Genomic DNA, 25,777 nt, shown 5'->3' with positions numbered 1-25,777 from the left:
TTCATTTTCACATAATTAACCCTTCCAATCAAGGTAATAGGCAGGCCCCTCCATCTTTGTCAGTCCTCCTCTACCTTTCCAAGCAAGGGGAGAGAGTTAAGTTTGTATAAATTTTGCAGATTGTTATCTACCATTATTCCTAATATTTAATTCCATCCATTTTCCATTGAAACAGACTTCCTTTTTGATATCTTTCATAATCAAAATTTGTTAATGGCATAATTTTACTTTTTTCCAATTTAATTTTGTATCCTGAAACACTCTCATATTTTTCCAGTGTCGTCTGTAGTTTGGTCAAAGACTCAGCCAGGTCTGATAAGTATAGTAGCATGCCATTTGCAAATAAATTAATTTTACATTCTTCCTGGCAAACTTTGAATCCCTTTATATCCAGATCTCTCCTTATAATTTCTGCTAATGGTTCAATTGCGAAGACAAAGAGATCTGGAGACGGTAGGCACCCCTGTCTACAAGATCTACTCAAAGGAAACATTGACGACATTTGGCTTGTATCTTATGATAGTATAGAGTTTTTATCCAATCAATAAATGCTTGGCCCATTCCATACTTTTCAAGTATCTGAATAGGAATGGCCATGCCAGTCGATCATGTGCCTTTTCTGCTTCAAACGATACAATTATATTTTGGTTTTCTTTAGAATTAACTAAATGAATTATATTAAATAGTCTGTTCAAATTATCTGCAGATTGTCTTTTTTTTTAGTGAAGCCCACCTGGTCTGAATTTATAATTTTAGCTTGATAATCCCCTAGTCTATGGCTAATGCTTTTGCGAAAATTTTTTAATTTGCATTTAACAAGGAGATAGATCTATATGATGACAGTTTTGGTGGGTCTCTTTTTTGGTAGTACTGTAATAATAGTATTGAGAAGGATTCCGGAAGAGTCTCACCACCCGATCAAATATCTTCATAATAAGAGGTATCAAAAAATCTGTAAATTGTTCATAAAGGTCAGATGGGAAACCATCATCTCCCCGAGACTTATTTTCCTGTAATGTATTCATGCTTTTTCGATCTCTTCTCTCATGAAGGGGACATCTATTTCCATCTGATCGCTATCTTCCAGTTTTGACAGTTCATTCATCGAGAGTAATTAATCTATTTCAATAGAATCCCCTCTCAAGTCTGACTCATACAGCTTTGTATAGTATTGTTTAAAAGTATCACTGATTTCCTTCTGATTTTATGTTAATTTGACAGGCTTTTTTTGAATTGCATTTATCATCCCTGATGACTCCTTTAATTGCCATGACAAATTTTATGTCCTCCATCTCCCAATTCATAATACTTTTGTTTTGACTTTAAGAATGTTTATTCTATTCTATATGTTTGTAAAGTATTATATTTCAATTTTTTGTTCACCAAAGTTTTATATTTTTCTTTCAAACTCGTTCTCTCGTATTCTGTTATTTCTTTCTCCAGGCCATTGACCTCTGCCATGTACACCTCCTTTATTTTTCCTTATAAATTATCTGTCGCCTCAAGTAAGTTTTTAATGTATCCCGCAATTAAGAAATTATCATTAGTGGAGGGTCTGTTTGCTTCATAAAACAATAATATTTGTTCTCTGATTAAAATTACAGAAACCTCTCCTCAACACTGTAGAATTAAGATGCTATTGAATATATTCTCTTGCTTCTTGGGCATTGTTTTTGATAAGGTCAGGTGTGCATGGTCAGTGAGTAGTCTGTTTAGGCATTCTGTTTTTCAATTGTGCAGACATTAAAAACAAATCTATTCTTGTATAGGAGTCATGAACATTTAAGTAGAATGAGTAACCTCTCATCATGGGGTGTAACTGTTTCCGTACATCTATCAGGTTTAAGAGTAACTTTCGCAGCTTTTGCCTGTCACTCTCCTTGCTGATTTATCAAGGATGGGATCCAAGCAAAAATTAAAATCTCCTCCAATTAGTACATTTTATCTACCCTTTACTTTTTTTAAGAAGATATTTTGTATAAATTATTCATCATCAAAGTTTGGAGTCTGGATATTCATGAGCATGCAGGATTCTGTATATATCTTACAATGTGCCATTACAGACCTTCACATTAGGTCAATGGATGTGTCTTTGACCGGCACCGGTATATTTTTATTAATTAAAATTCCTACTCCCTCGTTTTGATGTTTAAAAAAGGAGGGTATGACTTGTCTCACCCAGTCCCTTTTTATCTTATTATGTTCAGATTTTTTAAAGTTTTTCTTGTAGAAAAATAATATCTGCCTTTAATTTGTTTTACGTTTGCCAAAATTCTTTTCTTCTTTATGGGCCTGGTTATCCCATTAATATTATAATTTAAATTTTAATATTCTATTCATAATTACATTTGTACATATTCAGCTCTATCATTAGTCCCTTTTGATAATTTATACAGTAAAGTGATTTTTCCCCTTTTAGCAAATGCATGTATTGCCCTGGCTCTGATGGCGACGTAATCAGGAAACTCCATAAGCCAGCGGTTCAGTTTGAGGGAGATCCTCTCCCCTTAGCTTCGGCACAATTTTGAAAAAATTCTCCATCTCCGGCGCTATTAACCATCTCAAGTCAGAGTATCTGCTCTGCTACTATTTTGCTAAATATTTACTCTGTTAAGCTCTCTGTATACCCTTCAATATTACTTTAAATAACCAATAATAAATAGTTAAAAAATATAACTATAGTTTTATTTTCACTGTCTTATTCTTGTTCTTTCTTTATTTTCTTCTTTCTTGCATCTATTTTTGGGTCCCCTTTATAGTTCTTATAGAAATCTCTCTACTTCCTTTACTGTTTTAGAAAATTATCGGCATCCCTCTGTTACATCAATTCAAAATGTAACTGGGTACAGCATTGCATATTTTATATTCTGTGTTCTTAATTGTCTTTTAACATCATCAAATTCTTTTCATTGTTTTACCAAATTAGCACTTAGGACCTGAAAGGATAGTACCTTTCCTCATTCGTTCTCGACTGAGCCATCATTTTCGCTGGCATATTCCACTGCTGTTTTCAATGTTGCCTCCTGATCCCGATAATTCAAAAATCTAACCAGGACCGGTCTTTGGTCATCTGCTCTCTTAGGGCTGAGGGTCCAATGGGCTCTCTCTATAAGCAGTTTTTTTCAATATCCCTCCTGTATTCTGATTCATTGCCTTTTTTTTTATACAACCCACTACCATGGTATCATCAGCAAATTTGTGGATGGTGTTATTGTTGTATCAAGCGACACAGTCATAGGTGTAAAGTGAATGCTCCCCTGTGGTGTTCTGGTACTGATGGAGATTGTGGAGGAGATGTTCTTGCCAATCCTCACTGATTGTGGTCTGGAGGTGAGGAAATCCAGGATCCAATTACACAGTGGTTTGTTGAGTCCCAGGTCTTGGAGTTTACTGATCAGTTTTGAGGGGATAATAGTGATAAATGTCAAATTGTAGTCAATAAAGAACATCTTGATGAATGCAGCTTTTCTGTCCAGGTGTTCAAGGCTTTGGTAGAGCCAAGCATTCACCATAGACCTGTTGCTGTGATGGGAGAACTTGAACAGGTCCATGTCGCCGCTCAGACATGAGCTGATATGCTTCAACACCAGCTTTGCAAAGCACTTCATCACTGATGATGTAAGTGCTACTGGTCGATAGTTATTAAGGAAGGTTAAGGCACTTTTCTTGGGCACTAGTTTGAAACGGGTGGGTACCACACCCTGCTGAAGTGAGATGTTCAAAATATCTGTGATACGTTGGTGTAAGTTGGTAGCACTGATTTTTAATATTCAGCCAGGTACTCCTTTCAGACTGGATGCTTTCCTCTGATTCACCCTCTGATGCGGACAGGATAAGATTATCAGGGGAAGTGGGGGTGCAGAGGAGTGGTTCTTCCCTGTTAATGTGGTCAAATCAGGCATAGAAGGCATTGAGTTCCTCTGGGAGTGAAGTTTTGTCATTTGCTACTTCACTGGATTTGGTTTTGTAGCAGGTTACACCATTTAGCCCTTGCCACAGTTGTTGGATGTCTTTGTTATTTCCATTTTCATCCGGAATCTCCAATTTGACCGGCAGATAGCTTTTTGTTGGTCATATCTGCTCCTTCTGTATTACTCTGGATGAATGAATGCATAAAATGCATGACTCATTTAATCTGGATCTCTGGACTTCAGCAGGTTCCAGATTTCATTGTTCATCCAGGGCTTCTGGTTGGGGAAAACCCTGAATGATTTGGTGGGGACTCACTCGTCCACAGTTGTTTTGATTAAAAATAGAGGTCTGAGACCTCCCCTACTATCCATATTACTGGCAAATGTTCAGTCACTAGAGAATAAAATTGATGACCTGAGGGTAAGGCTGCTTTATTAGACAAGTAAGACAAATCTCACTTGTTTGCCGCACTGAGACCTGGCTAACAGAGAACACACCACTATCTGACCAGACGTGGATAAAATTCTGGTGAGAATTACTGATGAGAACACTTGGGACAAAGTACACATCAGATGACTGCTCACCATAATCTCTGCATGAAATTGTAGTGAAAACTCATTCTGGCATCATTATCATCTGGGTGGAGGTTTGCTGGCCATTAAAGAAACCTGACATGTTACCTCCTTGCACGAATATTGCCTGACCTGCTGAGTATCTCTGATTAATTCTGCATTTGTGTATCACTTTGTGGAATTTTGTTGTGTCAGTATTCTCTCTAAACATCTCCATCCTTAGTCTTAAGAAATAATCCTTGTCCCAAATCATAAATAACATTAACTTGACAATTGATCTGGATAGAAAACTGGGGAAGTGTCCCCATATGTCGTCCTGGAGTTGGAAAAAAATGGGTGCAAAATTGATTGATTTTATAATAAACTAAAATGTAAATCATGAAATCTTTGTCAGACTGCTGTAATGAATGGATTTCTATTTTTATTCAATGGGCATGATACATTTATGCTGTTTATTGACCAAAGCCTCAAAATTATTTAAAAAATTAAGTTGTAGAACATGAATGAATACAAAATTAATGATAACTTTTTCATTGAAGATTTAACCTTTACAAATGTAGTCATATGCTAGTGAATGTATATTCTTTCACTTAAGTTAAATGTATCAACCTCAAATGTTAATTGAGGCCATTTATGTGTAAATGAGCCATGCATTTTATGCATTCATTCATATATAATGATATCTTAATGAGTTCATAGTTCTAATGAGGATTTTTTAAAAATACCATATTATTAATCATGACTTTTTGTTATTTTCTTCAATAAGTAAATTGCATTCTAATGTGGTATTGCCATATTTCATTTTTGTTCATATTTTATATCTTTTGCCTGAAATATTTAGATTTTTCAAGAGAATACCTGTGCAGCCCATTTGTTCTAAATGGATTCTGCAGCTTTAAATGCAATTATTAAATCCATTTGACCTCTGGAATTTACTATAGATCTCAAGGCATTTAAGTTTCTCAGTGCTGCTCACAGAAATTATCAGAAAACAACATTATTGCCATGAGTTTCTCTATTCAGTGTTTCAATTAGTATTTATTATGTTCAGAGTGCCCTGTGCACTAATTTGAATGAGGTATATTTAACATGTATTGCCAGGTTACCTTTGATTGTTATGGTATCATTTTGAATTCCTGAAGATAAATCTACATTTATAGTCACAGTTCTTGTAAAATTTTTCATTGAATTTGTAATTTAATTTATTCTCTCACAAAGATTGTCTGTCTAATGTTTCTGGACTATGTTTACTTAAATCTCTACTATTTCCTTTAAGTCTGAGAATATTCATCCATGCTTTAAATATCAAACTTGACTTTTTTAATGTTGTCCTAGCTTACAATTGGGGAACACAACTGTTACACCTATTTCCATTTCTGAAAACATTTTAGTGGATCACAAGGTATTTCAAGGAATAATTGTTAGTATTAGGGCTTTACTGAATTTTCAACAAATGAATGATTGTGGGAAGCTAAGAAACCAAGTAAAACTAGCTGCCAGAGTATAGACCAGGAAACCATAGATATATAATGCTTGTTCTATCCAAGTAGATGCCAGGTGTATCTATCCAGAGTGCACCAGTAGCACCACAAAAGAAAAGCTGCACTTTACTTTAAGAATAATGGATAGTTTTTGTTATTTCACATGATTTTATGGCAGGAAAGTTGTGTTTTTCCAGCCATTTCCATATGATGTATGGCTATCTATCAAATCTTTTTAATATCATAGTCATACGGCGATTAGCAGGGTCTTCGGCCCAAATTGCTTAAACTGACCAAAATATTCCAACTACTAATTCCACCTGCCTGGGGTTGGCCATATCCCTCTAAGCCTATCTAATCTATGTATTCATCCAATTTTTTTTTGTATAAGTTATATTAGTACCTGGCTTGATCACCTCCTCCTCCAACCTGAAACATAAGGCCCTTTCATAAAAGCAAAAAAATCCAACGTAAAGGCAGAGATTCTCTGCTCTCACGTCAGAAATCTTGCCTTCATGAATTGCTCCTCATCTGGCTCCAAGACGCCAACTCCAATCACTCTCCGAGCCAGTGTCAGCTTGGCTGCCTAGGGGAGGGCTGATGACATTGCGGTGATGCTGTCAGCCCACGACCCATCTCACTTTTCTCTCTCCCACTCACTCACCGCTCTTCCCTCCATGACCACCTCAGGGCAGGGGCAGCTGGAGGGGGCCCTCAGGGCAACGGGAGCCCGAGAGGGCTGCGACAGCCCTACCGGGCCCCTTTGGCACCTTACCGGGCCACTTGTCAGCACCAGTGGCTCAATAAGCAGCAGAACAATGGCCGTCCGCTCTTCCCATAATCCCCCACGCAGCTGGAACTGTTCAGGGAAATGCAGAGCGTTTCCAGCTGAGTGGGAAATGATGGGTAGCAAAGTTGGCCATTGCTCAGCATGTACGCATGGCATTATGGCACCAATAGCCACGCTTTCTGAATGTCGCATCAATGCCCCAGCTGCCTCCAGCCTGAAAGGAGACCGGAGCAGGCTTTTCTAGAAAAAAATTTTTAAGAAATACCTTTTCATTCAGCTTTTAGCCGGCCTCCATGCAGTGGCCAACTATGAAAAAGGCCTATAGATTCACTATCCTCTCTTTTAAAAAAAAAAAATTGCACCTCAGTTTCCTGTTAAAACTCTTCTTTCCCTCCTCCACACCCCTCCCCTGTCACATTAAGCTTACAACCTCTGGTTTCTGATTTCCACTACTCTAGGCAAAAAGCTCAGTACATTTAGCTGATCAATTCCTCTCATAATTTTGTATACCTCTCAGATGTCCTCATCCTCTGGAGTTGTAAGGAATATCGCTCTACCCTGCTCAACCTCTCCCTATAGCTCAGACCTGCAAGTCCCGACATTGTCCTCCTAAATCTTTTCTGCATCCTCTCTAGCTTAACGACACCTTTCCTGCAGATATTAGGAGAGCTGGGGGTCACTTCAGCCTGTGGACCCAAAAGTCATTATTGCGGCAAAAACGTGCACAAATTTAAGGAAATTGAAATTTTAACCATGTTTATAAAATGTGATAGAGTGTACTGAAAACTTCATTTGAGTCATTGAAATATATTGAAAAGTTGAAAGCCATCTGAATATATTACTAAAAGTGCAAACTTTATGACATTAAGGACTATGGTTAGGGCGCAGGTCAATGGGACTAGTAGAATAATAGTTCGGTCCAGACTAGAAGGGCCAAAGAGCTTGTTTCTGTGCTGCCATGTTCTAGGGTTCTAACTGATTTTAGTGAACAATATAAGTAACCAGCAATCACCTTTGCTCTTTCACTATTTTCTCCATAAAGAAATCAGTGAGCAGGTCCTCAACACTGCCCACCAATGTTGAAGCACTCCATATTAATTCAGAATTGGAATCAGCTTTATTGTTCTGAAAATATGTCACCAAATTTGTTGTTTTGTGGCAGCAGTATTGTTTATTACGGGTGCAATAATTTCTGAAAATAAACTAAATAAATTAGTGCAAAAAAAGAGAAGAAAATGTGAGGTATTGTCTGGTTTATTGTCCATTCAGAAATCTGATGGTGGAGGGGAAGAAACCATGGTGTTCTGTTGTGTGTTCGTCTTCAGGCTCCTATACCTCCTTCCTGATGGTAGCAGTGAGAAAATGGCATGACGTGGGTGGTGAGGGTCCTTGATGGATGTTGCTTTCTTGTGACACTGCCTCTTGTAGATGTCCTTAATGGGGTGAAGAATAATGTCCATGATGGCACTGGCCTAGATCACAACCCTCTATAGCCTTTTCTTGTCCTGTGCATACCAGATAGTGATGCAAATGGTCAGAATGCTCTCCACAGTATACTTGTTGAAATTTGCAAGAGTCTTTGGTGTCATATCAAACCTCTTCAAAATCTTATCAAAATATAGCTGCTGGCATGCTTTCTTCATGGTGGCATCAACATGATAGCCCTAGGATAGATATTCGGAGATGTTGACATCAGGAATTTGAGTTCCTTACCCTCTCCACTGCTGACCACTCGATGAGGACTGATTTGTGTCCTCCCGAATTCGAGACCATATCAGCTCAAAGTTGGAGATGGGGAAGGATTTTGTCAGCAAAATGGATGAATTATTAGACCAGAGGTCGAGGAACATAAGTTTGTATCTCAAACTAGCAGGGCAATTTCAAGATTCTTCTATTATGTAATAATACAGAACCTGTAATATTATACAAAATTGTCTTCTGCCTGCCATAAGGCAGACAAAGTCTCCTTTAATGTTGCCTGGTGCCCCTAACAGTAATAGAAAAAAAGAAAAAGTGAGTCGCTTCTGAGTCACTCCTGCAGCTTCTGCAGCCACACAGACTCCTGTTTGATCGATTGGCTGCCTGAACTCCAGATCCAAAGCTGCAACACGAGCAGGAAATCTTTAGTGCCCTAGGCCCTTTGGGAGACCTTCCAACCCTCAATACCCTCTTGAATCCCGGTTGCTATAAGCCAGTGTACTGCGGCCTGTGTGGGTCCCCCAACCGCAAGTCGCCTGAAGCCTGTATGGGACACTCAGCCGCTGAGTCCCTCACTAGTCTGCTGCCGTGGTCACCTTCCCTTTAGGAACCTTCAGCAGCTGACCTCTTTACTGTTCTGTGCCATAGTCACCATCCTGTAGGGTCATCTCCTATGCTGCTGCTGCTCAACAGGAGGTGATCTCCCCATTTCTGGTGCCCTGTGCAAATCTGCTGCTCCCCTGTAATCTGCCAACCCTGTGGCTCCCGTCAAGCACAAATACAGCCATCTTGGGCCCAGACTACTGCAGTTGCAGGGCTTTGTAATTAAATTGCTCCCATAATGATAACCATAAAAGTGCACATTATTGAAGAACCCATCATAAAATGTGCCATCGCCTTGTCAACCTACATGCAACTCCATAACCAAAATATTTAACTCTTGACTACCTTCTAAAATGCATTCAGTTTAGAGCAATTTGGAAGGAACAACAAATACAAAAGTCAATACACCATGAACAAATGTATAAAATATCAAACAACATGGCAAAGCACGTTGGGCAGAGACTATACTCCATTTCCAAAAGTAATTTTAATGCCACCTCAGAATTTCATCCGTGAAATGGAATATTTGGCCACATGACACACCACTCATTATCTAAAACACAGTACACTCACCACAATGACAGATTGTAGTTTCAAGTCACATTCCATAAACTTGCATGTCAAAATTAGATATCCCATTGCATATGGAGTGAGTGTTGCGACATCAGAACTGGCACCTTTCAGATGAAACATTATTCACAATCTCCTATCCTCATTTTGAAGCCTGGGATGTTATCCACAACATCCTGGGTGATTTCTCACTCAGAGGAACATCACTTGAAGTCAGATCAAGATCTGGTCATTCCCAGTAATCCAATGCTCATTGTGACAGCTTGCTATGCATTAATTGCCAATGTCTGTTCATCTGTCAATATGCTTACTTGTGGTGGCAAATCTAATCGGAATACTATCAATCCATTTTTACTCATTTTTCAACACAAAATATTGGAGGAAATCACTAGGTTAGGTAGCATCCATGGAAGGCAAAGGGAGTATGTTTCTGGCCCAAAATGTTGGTTGTCTTTTATCTTCCATAGATAGTGCTTGATCTGCTGAGTTTCTCCAGCATTTTGTATATTGCTCCAATTTTCCAACATTTACAGTCTTTTTGTTTTCCTATCTTTCATTTGCTGGAAGTTATTCTTGTTTTACCACTCCTTTATCCCATTCTTAATATATTGAAATTGAATTGTTTATTGTCACATGTACCAAGAGACAGTAAAAAGCTTTGTTTTGCATGCATCCAAATAAGTCAACCCACACAGCAGGCAGTGAAATAGTAACACATAAACAACAGTGTCAGGAGTAATATTATAATAAGTCAGATGGTGCAGGGTATAGAGAAAAGTACAAAAACATAGTATAGGATATTGAAAAAGTATAGTTAAAAGAAGTAAAAGGTCATTATCTTTTGCCAATTCGAAATCCATTTCAGAAATTGATGACAGCAGGAAAGAAGCAGTCCTTAAATCTCGAAAGGTGGATTTTCAAGCATGTACATCTTTTGCCTTTGGAAGCTGGGATAATGATTGGGGTGGGATGGGTCCTTTAATATGTTATCAGCTTTTTCAAGAATTAGAGATAGAGTTGATGGTGGGGAGATCATTTGTGTAATGTCTTGAACTGCAGTTTCTTGTACCCATGGGTAGAACAATCCCTGTACCAAGCTGTGTATTAGGACAGGATACGTTCTGGAGTAGATCTGTAAAAATTGATAAGAGACACTAAGGGCATGCCTAATTTCCTCAGGCTTATGAGAAAGTAGTCTTTGGCGCACTTTGCTGGTTATAACATTGATGTAGTTGGACCAGGACAATTTGTTGATGATATTTACTCTCAAGAACTTGTTTCACTTTAGTACTATTGATATATGCAATGTTTTTGTTCCTCTCAATTTCTTGAAGTTAATGACCAGCTCCTTTGTTTTGCTGGCATTAGGCCCTCTTAAGAGGAAAAAAATATTTGACTATAAAGGCCGATGTTCTTCGCCCTCACGTCACTAAATCTACCTCCATAAATGCCCGGTGTGTGGCTCCAAGACACAGACTCTGATCCCTCCTCAGGCTGGTCGCAGATGTGGAGCAGAGCGCTCCACCTTGGTCCATAAATGCGCTAGCCCTGCAAGTGGCTGGCTAGGGGGAAGCTAATGACGTTGTGATAATGCTGTCAGCCCACGACCCAGGACCCAATTGTTCATCCCGCATTAAAACAAAAAGAGGTTTCCGTTATAAAAACTTGAAGCTCCTTTCTCCAGCTCTTCTGCCCGGCGTTGCCTCTCCCGCATGCTGAGTCTGGCTCTTCGCTCCCCTCTCTCATCCATTGGACTCCCCGGCTCTGCTTATCTGTGTCAGGTCCTCAGCATCTTATAGTAGTAACACTGCATAAGTGCTGGAGGTCAGAGTCCTTCAGCATGCCAGAGCTCTTGGGCAAGTGCTGGGCAGAAGAAGGATCAATGGCTGTCTTTGTTACCCATAATCCTTCACACAGTTGGAACTGCTCTGCATTTACCAGAGCGGTTCCAACTGTGTGAAGGATTATGGGTATAGAAAGATGGCCACTGCTCACCGCTTATGTATGCCGTCATGTTGACGGGCAGCGCTACAAAACCAGTTACCTCCCCTCCATTGGCTCCGGACGACGCAACGAGGCACTGTTCTTTATAAAAGTGATGCTGCAGCAGCCTTTTAGACTTCCTGTATAAAAAGGTAAGTGCTCATTTTTCTCTGCCTATGGTGCCAGCCTCAAAGTGGGGCCCCTCCATAAAAACAAATATTGAGGGAGAGATTATTATCCTGACACTGTGCCACCAGACGCTCTATATTTTGTCTCATCATTGTTTGGGATCCAACATATGATGGTGGTGACATCTACAAACTTGTAGATAGAGTGAGAGTAGTCTTTGGCCACACAGTCATGAGAGTATAGGGAGAAGGGGACTGAGTGGTCCGCCTTGCAGGGCACCAGCATCAAGGTTTATTGTGGAGGAGGTATTGTTGCCAATCTGCACTGCTTGTGAACTATAGATCAGTAGGTCAAGGATATAGTTGAGAGGTGGATACTGTTATCTATAACTCAGTGTTGGGATGTTTGTTTGGGTCTGCCTTCAACATTAGTTTGTTATGTTGAAGGCAGAGCTGTAATAAATAGGAGTTGGACATCAATATCCTTGTTATCCAGTTATTCCAGGGAAGAGTGCAACATTAGGGAGTGGTATCTGTTGTGAACCGATTGCAACATTAGGCACATTGTGAATAGAGACTGCCTGGGAAATGGAGTTAATGTAGGCCATGACCAATATTTCAAAACACTTTATAATGTTGGATGCCAGAGCCTCTGGGTGTTGGTGATGTAGACACATTGTCTTTTCTTTGAACTGGGATAATAGTGGATATAAGTGTAAGCATTAAAATACAGTTTTATAATGGCAACTTCAGTATAAGATCCTGGAGCATCTTTAGGTATAATGATAGCATTACACAGCCCGAGTAAGTGGAAGCACATAATATTTTGCAAAAGATATTTAAAGTCTTGTTGTTTAATGAAAATGTTAAAAACCTGTTTCCTGTGAAATTGTTATGTACAGTAATTTGCTCTTAAGTTGTATTTGGAAAGGTGGATCCGTGTCACTGTACTAACACAGATGAGCTTGGCTCAGTTGACTGTTCTGATCTGTAATCATAGGTGTTCCAGAGTTTCAGTGATTGAAACTGAAGTGACTCCTCATTGGTTTACAGAGCGAATTCTGGATTATCAGAAGAGGTTTCTTTTACATCTGATATTAAACTGGAGTCTCATCGTAAAAGAAAAAAAATACATTTTTATAATAGCTCTTGGGCAAGATTGATATTGAATCTTTGAATTTAATCTATCTCAGTTTTGTGTTTCATATTGGTGTGGTTTACTAAAGAATTGATCCTTGAAGATTTTGTATGTATATTAAGAACAAAAGGTCATGAGGAAAAGAATAGGTCCTGTGGGTGCCCAGAGATCAAGGGGAAGATCTTAAATGGATATTTTGTAAATGTTGAACAGGATAAGTGGGAGGAGAGGGAGATAGCTCAAAATAACCTAGGGCATTTCTGCATCAGTAATGAAGAGGTGTTAGTAATCATGAATCATATCAAGGTAGATAAATTTCCAGGTGCAGACTAGGTGCATCCTAGAACATTGAGGGAAGTCGGGAAGGAAATTGTTGGGGCCTTGATACATTTTTAACTCCTTGCTGAGGGCAGAAGATGTTTCAGAGGACTGGAGGATGGCAGATATGGTGGTGTTGTTTAAAAAGGGCCGAAACTCTCATTATGTACAAAATAATATTTATTTATTTGTATAGATAAAATACTTGTCCTACATATGTATTGTGTGTCTGCATGGGTGTTTCTGTTTGGTTGTTTGTCTGCATGTTTTGCACCAAACACCAGAGAACGCTGATTCATCAGGTTGTACTTGTGCAATCAGATGACAATAACTTGTAGAAGGCAATTTTTCAGATTAGAACACTGACAATTTGAACAAAGATGTCTGTGACAAAGTAAGTTTGCTAATGGCATGAAAATATATGACACAATGGACAATAAAGAAGGTTACCTTGGTTTCGAATGAAATCTAGACCAAATGGTGATCTGGGCTAAGTAATGGTAGTTGCACTTCAACTCTGAGAAATTTAAGCAACTGCATTTGGTTAAATCAAACCAGGCCAGGACTTCCTCTGTCAATGGTTGTTAAGGAGCAGAGTGACCAATGGGTGCAGATATGTAGCTCTTTACAGGTGCATGCAAGGGAATTGGTGGGGTATAGGCCTAATGTGGGCAAGTGGGACTAGAGTGAATGTTTTAAGAAAGAAATTGGATAGACACATGGATGGGAGAGGTCTGGAGGGTTATGGAATGGGAGCAGGTCAGTGGGACTAGTGAGATAATGGTCAGCATAGACTAGAGGGGTTTCTGTTCTGTAGCATTCTATGGTTTTAAACTTGCTCTTTATCCCTGTTTGTGATTTCAACCACATTTATCAAAATACCTGGAAGATATCACTGCTCCAAAAATAGCTTATCTAGTTTCTCCAGGTGTTATTCAAATCCATCACTCTTGGAACCATTCCAGTAAATCTCATCAACATCAAACATCTTCAAAGGGAAGACTGGCAATAGAGATTGTCTCAGGCCAATGTTAATTTTCAGGGTTTAGTTTTAATATAGCTTATTAGCTTTTGCATTATCCCTCTATTCATAAAGTCTAGAATCTCATACATCATCAATTGTTTTATTAACTATTTCCATTTTTAAAAATACTGTATAGATACACAAACATCCTAAGTCTTTTTTTAAATAATTCATAGATTTCAGCATCACTGGATAAGCTGTCATTTATCCCTATCCCTCACTTAATACAAAGTGTTGGTGAGCTGCTGCATTGCTCCTTGTAGTGGAGGTGCTTGCCCACATCATGGAACTTTCATAATAATGGTTTGTTACAACTGAGGGAGCTTTTGGCTATTTAAGAGGACATTTAGTCAATCATTTGGATGTATATGTAGAGTCAAACTGGGTAAAGATGTTAGAGCTTTCCCAAAAAGGTTTTGGTAAATAAGATGAATGGCTGAATTCTAGTAATTTCATAGTCCCCATTTTTGATGGTAACTTTTTGCTACTTAATTATCCATGAAATGAATTTAAATGCTATAGCCCTTGTAGTTCCTTTACTGTATTGCTAGCCCAAGAATAAAATAACTACTTTGGAAGGCAGAAAGTAAGACTTTCAGTGTATCTTTACATTGTACTTGGTTATATGATAATAAATTTCATTTCCTCACACAATGCTTTCTAGCAAAGTGCATGCAGACACTTTTCAAAACTGCTACATCTGCAACTTCATGTCATTAGCATGTATTAATAGCAGTACTGTACTGCTGTTGCTCATTTCACAATTTTATCTTTTCTTTTATCTCACAAAAAAGTTTGCAAATACATTCTTCCCTTAAATTTGTTCTCCGTTGTTATTCCATGCTTTTCCAACTGTCTGTAATATTTGACTACACTATTGATTCCAGTGGCTTGCCCAGCACTCTTGTTAATTTTGATTGTGATACCTCTTTCATGTCTGTTGCTTACAGTTTCTTAGAATAGCTAAAAAATACACAAGGCAACATGTAAATTAAGCAACAAATCTAAAGGTGTTCACCTGCATCACTGAGAATTTTTTTCACGTGCTTCATAGCAATTTTTTTTTAACCTTGGTATCAGTAATTTAGTTGCAACTGGAGGAGTGGCAGAAATGCGAACATAGAAGACTTCATCAATGTCATCATGATCAAATTCATATATATAATCATATAACCATTTTCAGAGCAGAAACAGGCCATGTTGGCCTTTCGAGTTCACTCCGGTTCACGAGAACAACTTCACTAGCTCAATCCTTCCACTCTCCGCCTATATCCCTCGAACCCCCTCACCTCCAAGTACACATCCAACCTTCTCTTAAATGACAGAAGGGACCCTGCTGCAACTCTCTCATTCGGAAGATCATTCCATTCTGCCCCCACTCTCTGAGTGAAGAAGCATCCTCTAATATTTCTCCTAAAATTTTGCCCTCTTACCCTTTACTCATGGCCTCTTGTTCCATCTTCCCTGCCCTCAGGGGAAAGAGTCTGTTTATGTCTAGTCTATCTATTCCTTTCATAATTTTAAATACCTTCATCAAGTCCCCTCTCAGTCATCTATGTTCCAGTGAATAAAGTCCCAGTCTCCTTAATCTCTCCCTGTAATCCAGATGCTGTAAGCCAGGCAACATCCTTGTAAATCTTCTCTGCACCCTCTCGACCTTATCTATATCCTTCCTATAGTTTGGAGACTAGAACTGAACACAGTACTCGAAACCTGGCCTCACCAGTGCCTTAAACAGCTGCAACATCACCTACCAGCTCCTACACTCTATGCTATGATTTATGAAGGCCAGCAGACCATATGTCTTCTTAACCACCCTGTCTATATGGGAATCCACCTTCAGTGAACTCTGTACCATAACTCCAAACTCCCTCTGTTCCTCTGCATTCCTCGACACCCTCCCCCTAACTGTATATGTTAGACTTTCAAGTTATTCTTTTTTCTGGAAATCATTACATTTTGGCAATTAACCAGATAGTTTGCAGAAAATATTCTTTAATTTCAGTGGACCAAACTAAATTTTAACTAGATTTCCATTCATGCATGTGTATATTCACCTTATCAAGCAGTTCACTGTTGGAATAAAATCAATTAAAGATCATTTGTAATTTTACACACACAGACACACACACACGCAGTTCATTTGTAATCTCACACACACACACACACACACGCAGTTCATTTGTAATCACACACACACACACGCAGTTCATTTGTAATCACACACACACACGCAGTTCATTTGTAATCACACACACACACACACGCAGTTCATTTGTAATCACACACACACACACACACACGCAGTTCATTTGTAATCACACACACAGTTCATTTGTAATCACACACACAGTTCATTTGGAATCACACACACAGTTCATTTGGAATCACACACACAGTTCATTTGGAATCACACACACAGTTCATTTGGAATCACACACACAGTTCATTTGGAATCACACACACAGTTCATTTGGAATCACACACACAGTTCATTTGGAATCACACACACAGTTCATTTGGAATCACACACACAGTTCATTTGGAATCACACACACAGTTCATTTGGAATCACACACACAGTTCATTTGGAATCACACACACAGTTCATTTGGAATCACACACACAGTTCATTTGGAATCACACACACAGTTCATTTGGAATCACACACACAGTTCATTTGGAATCACACACACAGTTCATTTGGAATCACACACACAGTTCATTTGGAATCACACACACAGTTCATTTGGAATCACACACACAGTTCATTTGGAATCACACACACAGTTCATTTGGAATCACACACACAGTTCATTTGGAATCACACACACAGTTCATTTGGAATCACACACACAGTTCATTTGGAATCACACACACAGTTCATTTGGAATCACACACACAGTTCATTTGGAATCACACACACAGTTCATTTGGAATCACACACACAGTTCATTTGGAATCACACACACAGTTCATTTGGAATCACACACACAGTTCATTTGGAATCACACACACAGTTCATTTGGAATCACACACACAGTTCATTTGGAATCACACACACAGCTCATTGGTAATCACACGCACACACACAGCTCCTTGGTAATCACACGCACACACACAGCTCCTTGGTAATCACACACGCACACACACAGCTCCTTGGTAATCACACGCACACACAGCTCCTTGGTAATCACACGCACACACACAGCTCCTTGGTAATCACACGCACACACACAGCTCATTGGTAATCACACGCACACACACAGCTCATTGGTAATCACACGCACACACACAGCTCCTTGGTAATCACACGCACACACACAGCTCCTTGGTAATCACACGCACACACACAGCTCCTTGGTAATCACGCACACACACAGCTCCTTGGTAATCACGCACACACAAAGCTCCTTGGTAATTACACACACAAAGCTCCTTGGTAATTACACACAAAAAGCTCCTTGGTAATTACACACACAAAGCTCCTTGGTAATTACACACACAAAGCTCCTTGGTAATTACACACACAAAGCTCCTTGGTAATTACACACACAAAGCTCCTTGGTAATTACACACACAAAGCTCCCTTGTAATTACACACACAAAGCTCCTTTGTAATTACACACACAAAGCTCCTTTGTAATTACACACACAAAGCTCCTTTGTAATTACACACACACAAAGCTCCTTTGTAATTACACACACACAAAGCTCCTTTGTAATTACACACACACAAAGCTCCTTTGTAATTACACACACACAAAGCTCCTTTGTAATTACACACACACAAAGCTCCTTTGTAATTACACACACACAAAGCTCCTTTCTAATTACACACACACACAAAGCTCTTTTCTAATTACACACACAAAGCTCCTTTCTAATTACACACACATACAGCTCCTTTCTAATTACACACACACAGCTCCTTTCTAATTACACACACACAGCTCCTTTCTAATTACACACACACAGCTCCTCTGTAATTACACGCACACACAGCTCCTCTGTAATTACACGCACACAACGCTCCTCTGTAATTACACGCACACAACGCTCCTCTGTAATTACACGCACACACAGCTCCTCTAATTTTACACGCACACACAGCTCCTCTGTAATTTTACACGCACACACAGCTCCTCTGTAGTTTTACACGCACACACAGCTCCTCTGTAGTTTTACACGCACACACAGCTCCTCTGTAATTTTACACGCACACACAGCTCCTCTGTAATTTTGCACGCACACACATGCAAAGCTCCTCGGTAATTTTACACACACACACACCCACTGTATTGGCATTGACTGCATTTGAATGAAAAATCTGGGTGATATTACATTCTTAAAGTAAATATTAAAATATTTAATAAATAAGTTAACTTGACAATAATTTGTGACATTTTTCAGTGTATCTCATGAATTGGGTGAACAAATGTGCGTGGCTGCATGAGTTATATCTCAGCCTGGCGGTGTTAAAGTATGATACTTTGAATACATTTCTAGGTAATTTGGCAAAGCACAAATATATCCATTAAATCTAGATATGAGACTGCAAATGCTGGAATCTGGAGCAACAAACAAATTGCTGGAGGAATTCAGCAGGTGAAGCAGCATGGGGGAGGGGTTGGTGGTGGTGAACGGTGATGGCAGGAATTGTCAATAGTCCCTTTTCCACTGGCACCCTGTCCCAGGAATTAACAGGAAATTTACTGGGACAGCGTCCAGTGGAAAAGGAACACTGTCTGAACACGAGTGTCAAAGGACAAAATTTCACACTGGGGGTTGACTGCCTCTACCTCTATTCCTATTCCCAACATTTGCTTACGCTGGCATGCTGATAAATCAAGTGGAAAAGAGACAGCAGAAGTTACCCGTTTCCAGTTGAAGGTAGAACACTCTATCCTCGGGAATGAGTTGTGTTCAGTGAAAAAGAAATTAATGTTCCTGTTAAGGGTGGCCCAGTGGAAATGGCACAAAAGGCTTCCTATCCCAGGACATTGCACAGCCAATTAACTTGGATGACAGTGGAAAAGAAGCTAATGTTTTGGGTCGTGATAAATCAGGACTGCATAAATTCACGTTTGTTTGTATAGCCTATAATTCATTCCACCTTAAGTATTCCCTATGTCATAAGTGCTCTGTGTTAGTAAGGGATTGCTTAAGGTGGGATGTGAGTGGGAAGGGAAGGTTGAGAACCACTACTCTAGACCCAATTGTTACTGAAATATTTTGCTTGAGAAAAATTGCCATTGGCCCTTTTCCTTTGGAGTTATGAAACCATGAACATAACGAGTCAATTATGTACGATTAAAAAAAGTGATTTACAAACTTTTTCTTATGGCATAGGGAATACTTAAGGTGGGATATGAGTTTAAAAAAAATAGGTTAACTTAATAATTTGCTTAATATTTATCTGTGTATTTCATGAATTGAATGAACAAATGGGCATGGCTGTATGAGTTATCTCTCAGCCTAGTGGTGTTAAAATATGAAACTTTGAGTAAATTTCTGGTTAATTTGGCAAAGCACAGATGTATCCATTAAATCCCCTTGGCCCATAACATGGGGAAATAAGGAAAAATGAGTAATAGAGAGATGCTGAAATATACAAGAGTTACAAATTGGAGAAGTTTGGAATTCAAAATTTTGTGTTTCTTTTTGGCTTTTATATGTTCTCTTCAATGACTTTCTCTTTGTTTCTATTGTCCTTTTTTTCCTTGTTCTTAAAAGGCTTAAAGCACAGCAAAGACTAGCTGATTCAGTAAATGCAGGGAAATATGGGTTGAAGTACTCTCTAACTATAGTCTTGGCTTCACTTTTGTAGGAATGTTGGATCTTACAGCTTTCAAACTGTGACACTGACCTAATCGTAATTTTCAAAAGTTACTGCACATGACTATCGGCTCCTATTGGATATCCATGCATGTTATGTGAATAAACACATTTAACACTTCCCTTATAAAGATCTGACCTGACATGTGCAACATAGAAGGGGATTATTTGGTATTGGTGCAAATTAGGAATGTCTTGAATTGTAGTACATTTTTCTCCCCTCATTTAGCCATTACGTCACTCAATCACTTCTAGTGCAAAGTTTAGGTTTATTGTCAGCGTACATACATGATATCACATACAACCCTGAGCTGCTTTTCCTGTGAGCCAGGCAGAATACCTACTATCATTAGTGCAAAAAAAAACTGTGGTCTAGAAAGGCTCGTAGACAAAATAGATAAATGTGAACAAGGAGGGCAAACAAACTGTACAATACAGAAAATAACTATTTAATGATAAATAATGTGCAAAGTTAAAGTCATGAAAGGAGTCTCTGACTTTGTTGTTTCAGAGTCTGATGGTGGCGCAACTATTCCTGCTCTATCAAATCCTGCTCTTGCTGCTCCTTTTTAAACTAGTTTAATTTCTAAGTTTTCCCATTTCTGATGAAAGGTATTGACTGAAATGTTGACTATTTTTCTCTCAACAGAAGCTGCTTGACATGATCGTGTTTTCTAATTTGATGGTGTTGTTATTCTAATTGCATCTTTCAGAGTTAGTGATGTGCACTTATTCCAATTCTTTTCATTCTGTTGTGTTTTTTTTTAAACATTGTATCTGTTCATTATAGTATTAGTCCAAGATGTAGATCTGACATTGGCAATATCAATATAATAATGAAATTTTTGCTCTTTTTTTCTTTTTCTTTTTGGTTAGTTGAAAATGCAGATACTTCAGTCTTTCATCAATGACTTGAGTGAACAAAATGATGTCCTAATTCAGGCAATGGAGGAGCTTGAAAGAGAGGATAATCAAAGAGTAACTGCTCTGGAGGAAGATATGCAGGTAATTATTGATTACTTTAAGACTGCAGTTGTAGCTCTTTCACTTTCCGTATAGTTTGATCTTGAACCAAAGGGATAAATTCACACATAAACTGCTGGAGATAAAAATATATACATTAAAGGTATATCAAAGAGGTATTAAAGCTACTCTTCATATTTCTTGCAATATAATGAATTTTAATAATGCATTTACTTTATAAATTTTAAGTACCTTTAAACACTGCAAAGCCTTTCCCTTTTTAGTGTCTTTGGAAATTAACTGATGTTGTTACAAAAGGTTTAAAATAGTTTTATTGTTCAGAGTAAATGTTCTCAACTGTTATGGTATTCAAATGCTGGGAGCAATTTTCTGTTTACCCATGCATTTAATTTTCTACATTTTCTACTTTCTACATTTAATTTTTTCAACTTTGAGGTAATGATCAAATATTTTTAAACTCTTATTTTAACTCTGGTTGTCAGTGTTTCTAAATCACTACTGTGCAATTGATGTAGGACTCAGATTTCAGACTGTTTGCATGAAAAGATTTATCTCTTTCCATGTTTCATATGAGCTTCATCCATCAATGTATCCTTTCATTGGTTTCACTTTTATGTTTATTCCTAAAATGCATCTATGCTCTTCCTCTTACCCACACCTTCTTCCATTAATGACCATCGTGTATTTGGGAATCTTAGCTCTGGGCTATCACTTAATGTGGTACAGAATTTTAAAATCTGCTTATTTTTCACTAAATGGAAACTGGTCCAATTAGGGACACTAGGTTTTAACAGAGACAGTTTTATGTAGGGTGAACACCTATCTTAATTGGTTGGGACATATCTAGAGGCAGTAACAGGAGTTGTAAGTACTGCAGAGGTGACAGAGAGATAAAATGGTTTTATGCTACAATGCCAAGCTGAACACTTGGTATAACCATTGCTGGCAAAAAAAACTTTACTGCTGCCTGACTTGAAGAAACTTGCTCAACAATAGCATCATGAAACTGACTGGTACAATTTAAAGTCTACACCCACCCTACTAGATTTAAGATAATTGCCAGTGGACGTCAAGGAATTTAAAAAAAAAGTGTATTTGCTAAAATCGATTAGCACACATTCTGCAGCAACTGATTGCCTGGGTGAGGTCAAAATAAGCACTGTCCATAAACTGTCTAGACTATGCCTCTTTCCAAAAATGCAACATATTCCACCCTATAATTTTGTAAAGGTTGTGTTAAATCATTAAAATTTCATCTAGCTAATCCCCAAAATATGCATAATTCAAGATTCAATTTATTGTCATGTAATAAAAATAGTGTCATATTGCACAAAATTGCTTTTGACCACTGTAAGCCAGATACATCATCGGCAGAATTTGCCTGAAACACCTCTTATAGTCAGAGAAAGAGAAGCAAAAGAGAGTTTCCCTCCACCCCCACCCCCCTCCCCCCAAGTTACCAAGTGTCTGTGGATTTGCCTCCAGCGTTCCCACAGCTTCTGCAGCCACACAGAGTCCAATCCAAACCATCGGCAACCCAAGCTCCAGATTTGATTCTCCGATACCATTAGGAACCCTTCAATGTCCCTGGCACTCTGTCATATCTCGTTTCTGATACCGGGTACTCCTTCAGCCAGTTTTGAACCAGTATCCAGCAGTCCACAAACTGATGCGTCCCTTGACCGCAGACTCCGTGGGTTCCTCACCTTGATTCACCAACAACCTGTGTGGGTCCTTCAGCCGCATAATCCCCTCACTGGTCCACCGCCATGGTCACCATTTTGTGGGTCATCTCCTTTGCTTCTCCTTCTCAGATGAAGGGTGGTCTCACCGTTTACTGGTGCCCTGCGTCAGTGCTCCACTTCCATGAAGTCTGGAACCCTACATGGCTGCTACCGATCATAGACGCTGCCATTCTTGGGTCCTGACTCTGCGTTTGTGGTATTTAAAATAATACTACCGTTGTCTCTTTTAAAAAGCCTGTACAGAGCTGACAGCAGTCGGACCCCACAAGAGCGCTGTGTCTCAGCTCTCTACAGGTCCGCACCAGTGGCAGTGCTGCCATTATAGCAGTTCCAGCAGGGCTGCCATTTAAAAAAAAAAGAATGTTGGATGAATTAGTTACAGTACAGTAGATAGGTGAAGTTATGGGCATCTAAGAGAGAATGGATTGCAGGGAAATTAGCAGGGAAATAGGATGTAGATGTGCTTACCTGTTTTAACAATACAGGTATATAATTTTAAAATTTGTTTAGGATTATTTAATGATGCATAAATATTAAAAGTTTAGTGTTGCCTTTGTAGCAGCAGCTACTCTGCTCCTGCAATAACACACACAACCAGACGGGTGGAGCTCAGTGAGCAGACTAGTTTATTGCAGACTGCTGGGCTGGACTTGTACTCCCAGCCCAGACCTGGCGGAGAACCGCGCTGGAGGGTGCTGATGTCACCCAGATGTCACGTGGTCCCCCAGCGGCGGTGGGGTTTGAACGAGTCCAAGCGTGCCCTGAGGTGAGGAAGTACTTCATGCGGTGCATTGATGAACTCACCAGGTAGTGCCAGTGGCGCACCGTAGACCAGCTCAACTGATGAAGCCTAAAGATCTTCCTTGGGAGTGGAGCGGATGCCCAGGAGCACCCAAGGCAGTTCATCCGCCCAGTCGGGACCGGTGAGGCGGGCCATGAGCGCCCACTTAAGGTGGCGGTGCAGACGTTCGACCGGTCCATTGGCCTGCGGGTGGTAGGCTGTGGTGCTGTGTAGCTGTATCCCCAACCTGTTGGCAAGCTGTGCCCAGAGCGCAGATGTGAACTGGGCGCCTCGATCGCTGGTGAGTTAACGCAGGATGATGAACCGGGCGACCCAACCATGCAATGGTGCTCAGGAGCAGGAGTCGGTGGAAGAGTCTGGCATTGGGATTGCCTCAGGCCAGTGAGTGGTGCGGTCCACCATCGTTGCCCCGGGAAAAGGATAAGGGCCCACGTGAATGTGGCTGAACCTTTCCCGGACGAGCTCGAACTCCTGTATGGGCACCCTGGTGTGCCTGTGCACCTTGGACATCTGGCAATGGGTGCATGTTCTGGCCCAGCCCGCGATCTGCTTCCACAGCCCATGCAATACGAACCGTTCTGCCACCATCCGGACCGTGGACCTGATGGATGGATGTGAAAGGTCGTGGATGTGATGGAGGACCTGCCTGCGCCACTGCTGGGGAGCCACTGTTTGTGGGGTGCCCAAAAAGATATCACACAGGATGGTGCCTTCGCTGCTCGAAGTCGAATTCTCAGAACCGCAGGCCCGTGATGGCGGTATTGAAGGCCCTTGTCTCCTCATCAGACTTCTGGTCCAGGGCAAGCTGGTTGAGGCCGGGCATCAGTGTGCAGATGACCGGTTGCGAGAGTGCATTGACAACTACGTTGTCCTTCCCCGCCTTGTGCCGAATGTTGGTGGTAAATTCCGACACGAAGGAGAGGTGACGTTGCTGGCGGGCCGACCAGGGATCCTTTGCCATCATGAGCACCTGGGTGAGGGGTTTGTGGTCGGTGAAGATGGTAAAAGTCCTCCCTTCCAAAAAAATAGTGGAAATGCCACACCGCCAGGTACATGCCCAGTAGCACACGGTCGAAGGCACTATACTTGCCTTCCGCCGGGCAGAGCAGGCGGCTGAAGAACGCCAGCGGCTTCCAATGTCCATTCACCTGCTGCTCCAGGAGGCACCGACGGCTGTGGCAGAGGCATCGTCTGAGAGTGTCATATGCAGGTGGGAGAGCATGGTGGCCATCGCGAGGGCATCCTTGGTGGCGTAGAATGTGGTGTAGGCTTCTGTGTTCCAAGCAAGCATTTTGTGCTTGTCTGAGTTGAGGGTGAATAGTAGCTGCATAATGCGCGCAGCTCCCGGGATGAAGCGGTTGTAAAAGTTGACCATACCCGCAAACTCCTGCAGCCCCTTGAGGCTCTCCGGGCGTGGGAACTCCTTATAGTAGCGACTTTCGCAGCAGCGGGCGTGGCTCCTTCGGCCCTGATGGTACGGCCCAGGAACTGCATGGACTCTTTCCTGAAATGGCACTTGGCTGGATTGATGGTAACGCCGAAGGCGGCCAGCCAGGAGAAAAGGGCACGTAGGTGGGTCTTGTGTTGCGCCTGGTCCTTGATGGCGACGAGGATGTCATCCAAATAAATAAAGACGAAATTCAAGTCCCTGCCCACAGAGTCCATAAGGCGCTGGAAGATTTGAGCGGCGTTCTTGAGACCGAACGACATGCACAGGAATTTGAACAAGCCAAAGTGGGTGATGATGGCCATCTTGGGTATGTACTCAGGGTGCAGCGGGATCTGGTGATATCCGCGCACCTGGTCAAGCTTGGAGAAAACCCTCGCACCGTGCAGGTTGGCCGTAAAATCTTGGATGTGAGGGATGGGGTAATGGTCAGGAACTGTTGCCTCGTTGAGCTGTCGATAGTCTCCGCAGGGATGCCAGCCACCGGAGGCTTTCGGGATCAGGTGGAGCGGCGAGTCCCACAGGCTGTCGGACTGCCGAATTATCCCCAGTTCCAACAGGTGCGAACTCCTCCTTCACCACCTGGAGCTTGTCAGGTGGGAGCCAAGGTGCCTTGGCGTGAACCGGTGGGCCCTGGGCGGGGATGTGGTGGAACACCCCGTGGCGCAGCGAGTCAGCGGAGAACTGTGGCTTGAGGATTGTCGGGAACTCATCCAGGATTCGCTGGAACTCATCTCTGGGCAT

General features: G+C 40.6%; 1 protein-coding gene across 8 annotated transcripts in view; it reads left to right on the top strand.

Annotated features, from left to right (window-relative positions):
• The window catches only part of LOC138744724 (polyamine-modulated factor 1-binding protein 1), a 640,882-nt gene that overhangs the window by 52,399 nt on the left and 562,706 nt on the right, over positions 1-25,777 (top strand). For all 8 annotated transcript variants that reach the window (XM_069901308.1, XM_069901306.1, XM_069901305.1 and 5 more), the window contains exon 3: positions 20,932-21,060. In XM_069901308.1, coding sequence (XP_069757409.1) covers positions 20,932-21,060 — 129 coding nt within the window. The remainder of the gene's footprint in view (positions 1-20,931; positions 21,061-25,777) is intronic.

This window comes from Narcine bancroftii, chromosome 10, assembly GCF_036971445.1.
Source record: "Narcine bancroftii isolate sNarBan1 chromosome 10, sNarBan1.hap1, whole genome shotgun sequence".
NCBI lineage: Eukaryota > Metazoa > Chordata > Chondrichthyes > Torpediniformes > Narcinidae > Narcine > Narcine bancroftii.
Note: the sequence above shows the minus strand (reverse complement) of the source record. Positions and strands in the feature narration are given on the sequence as shown.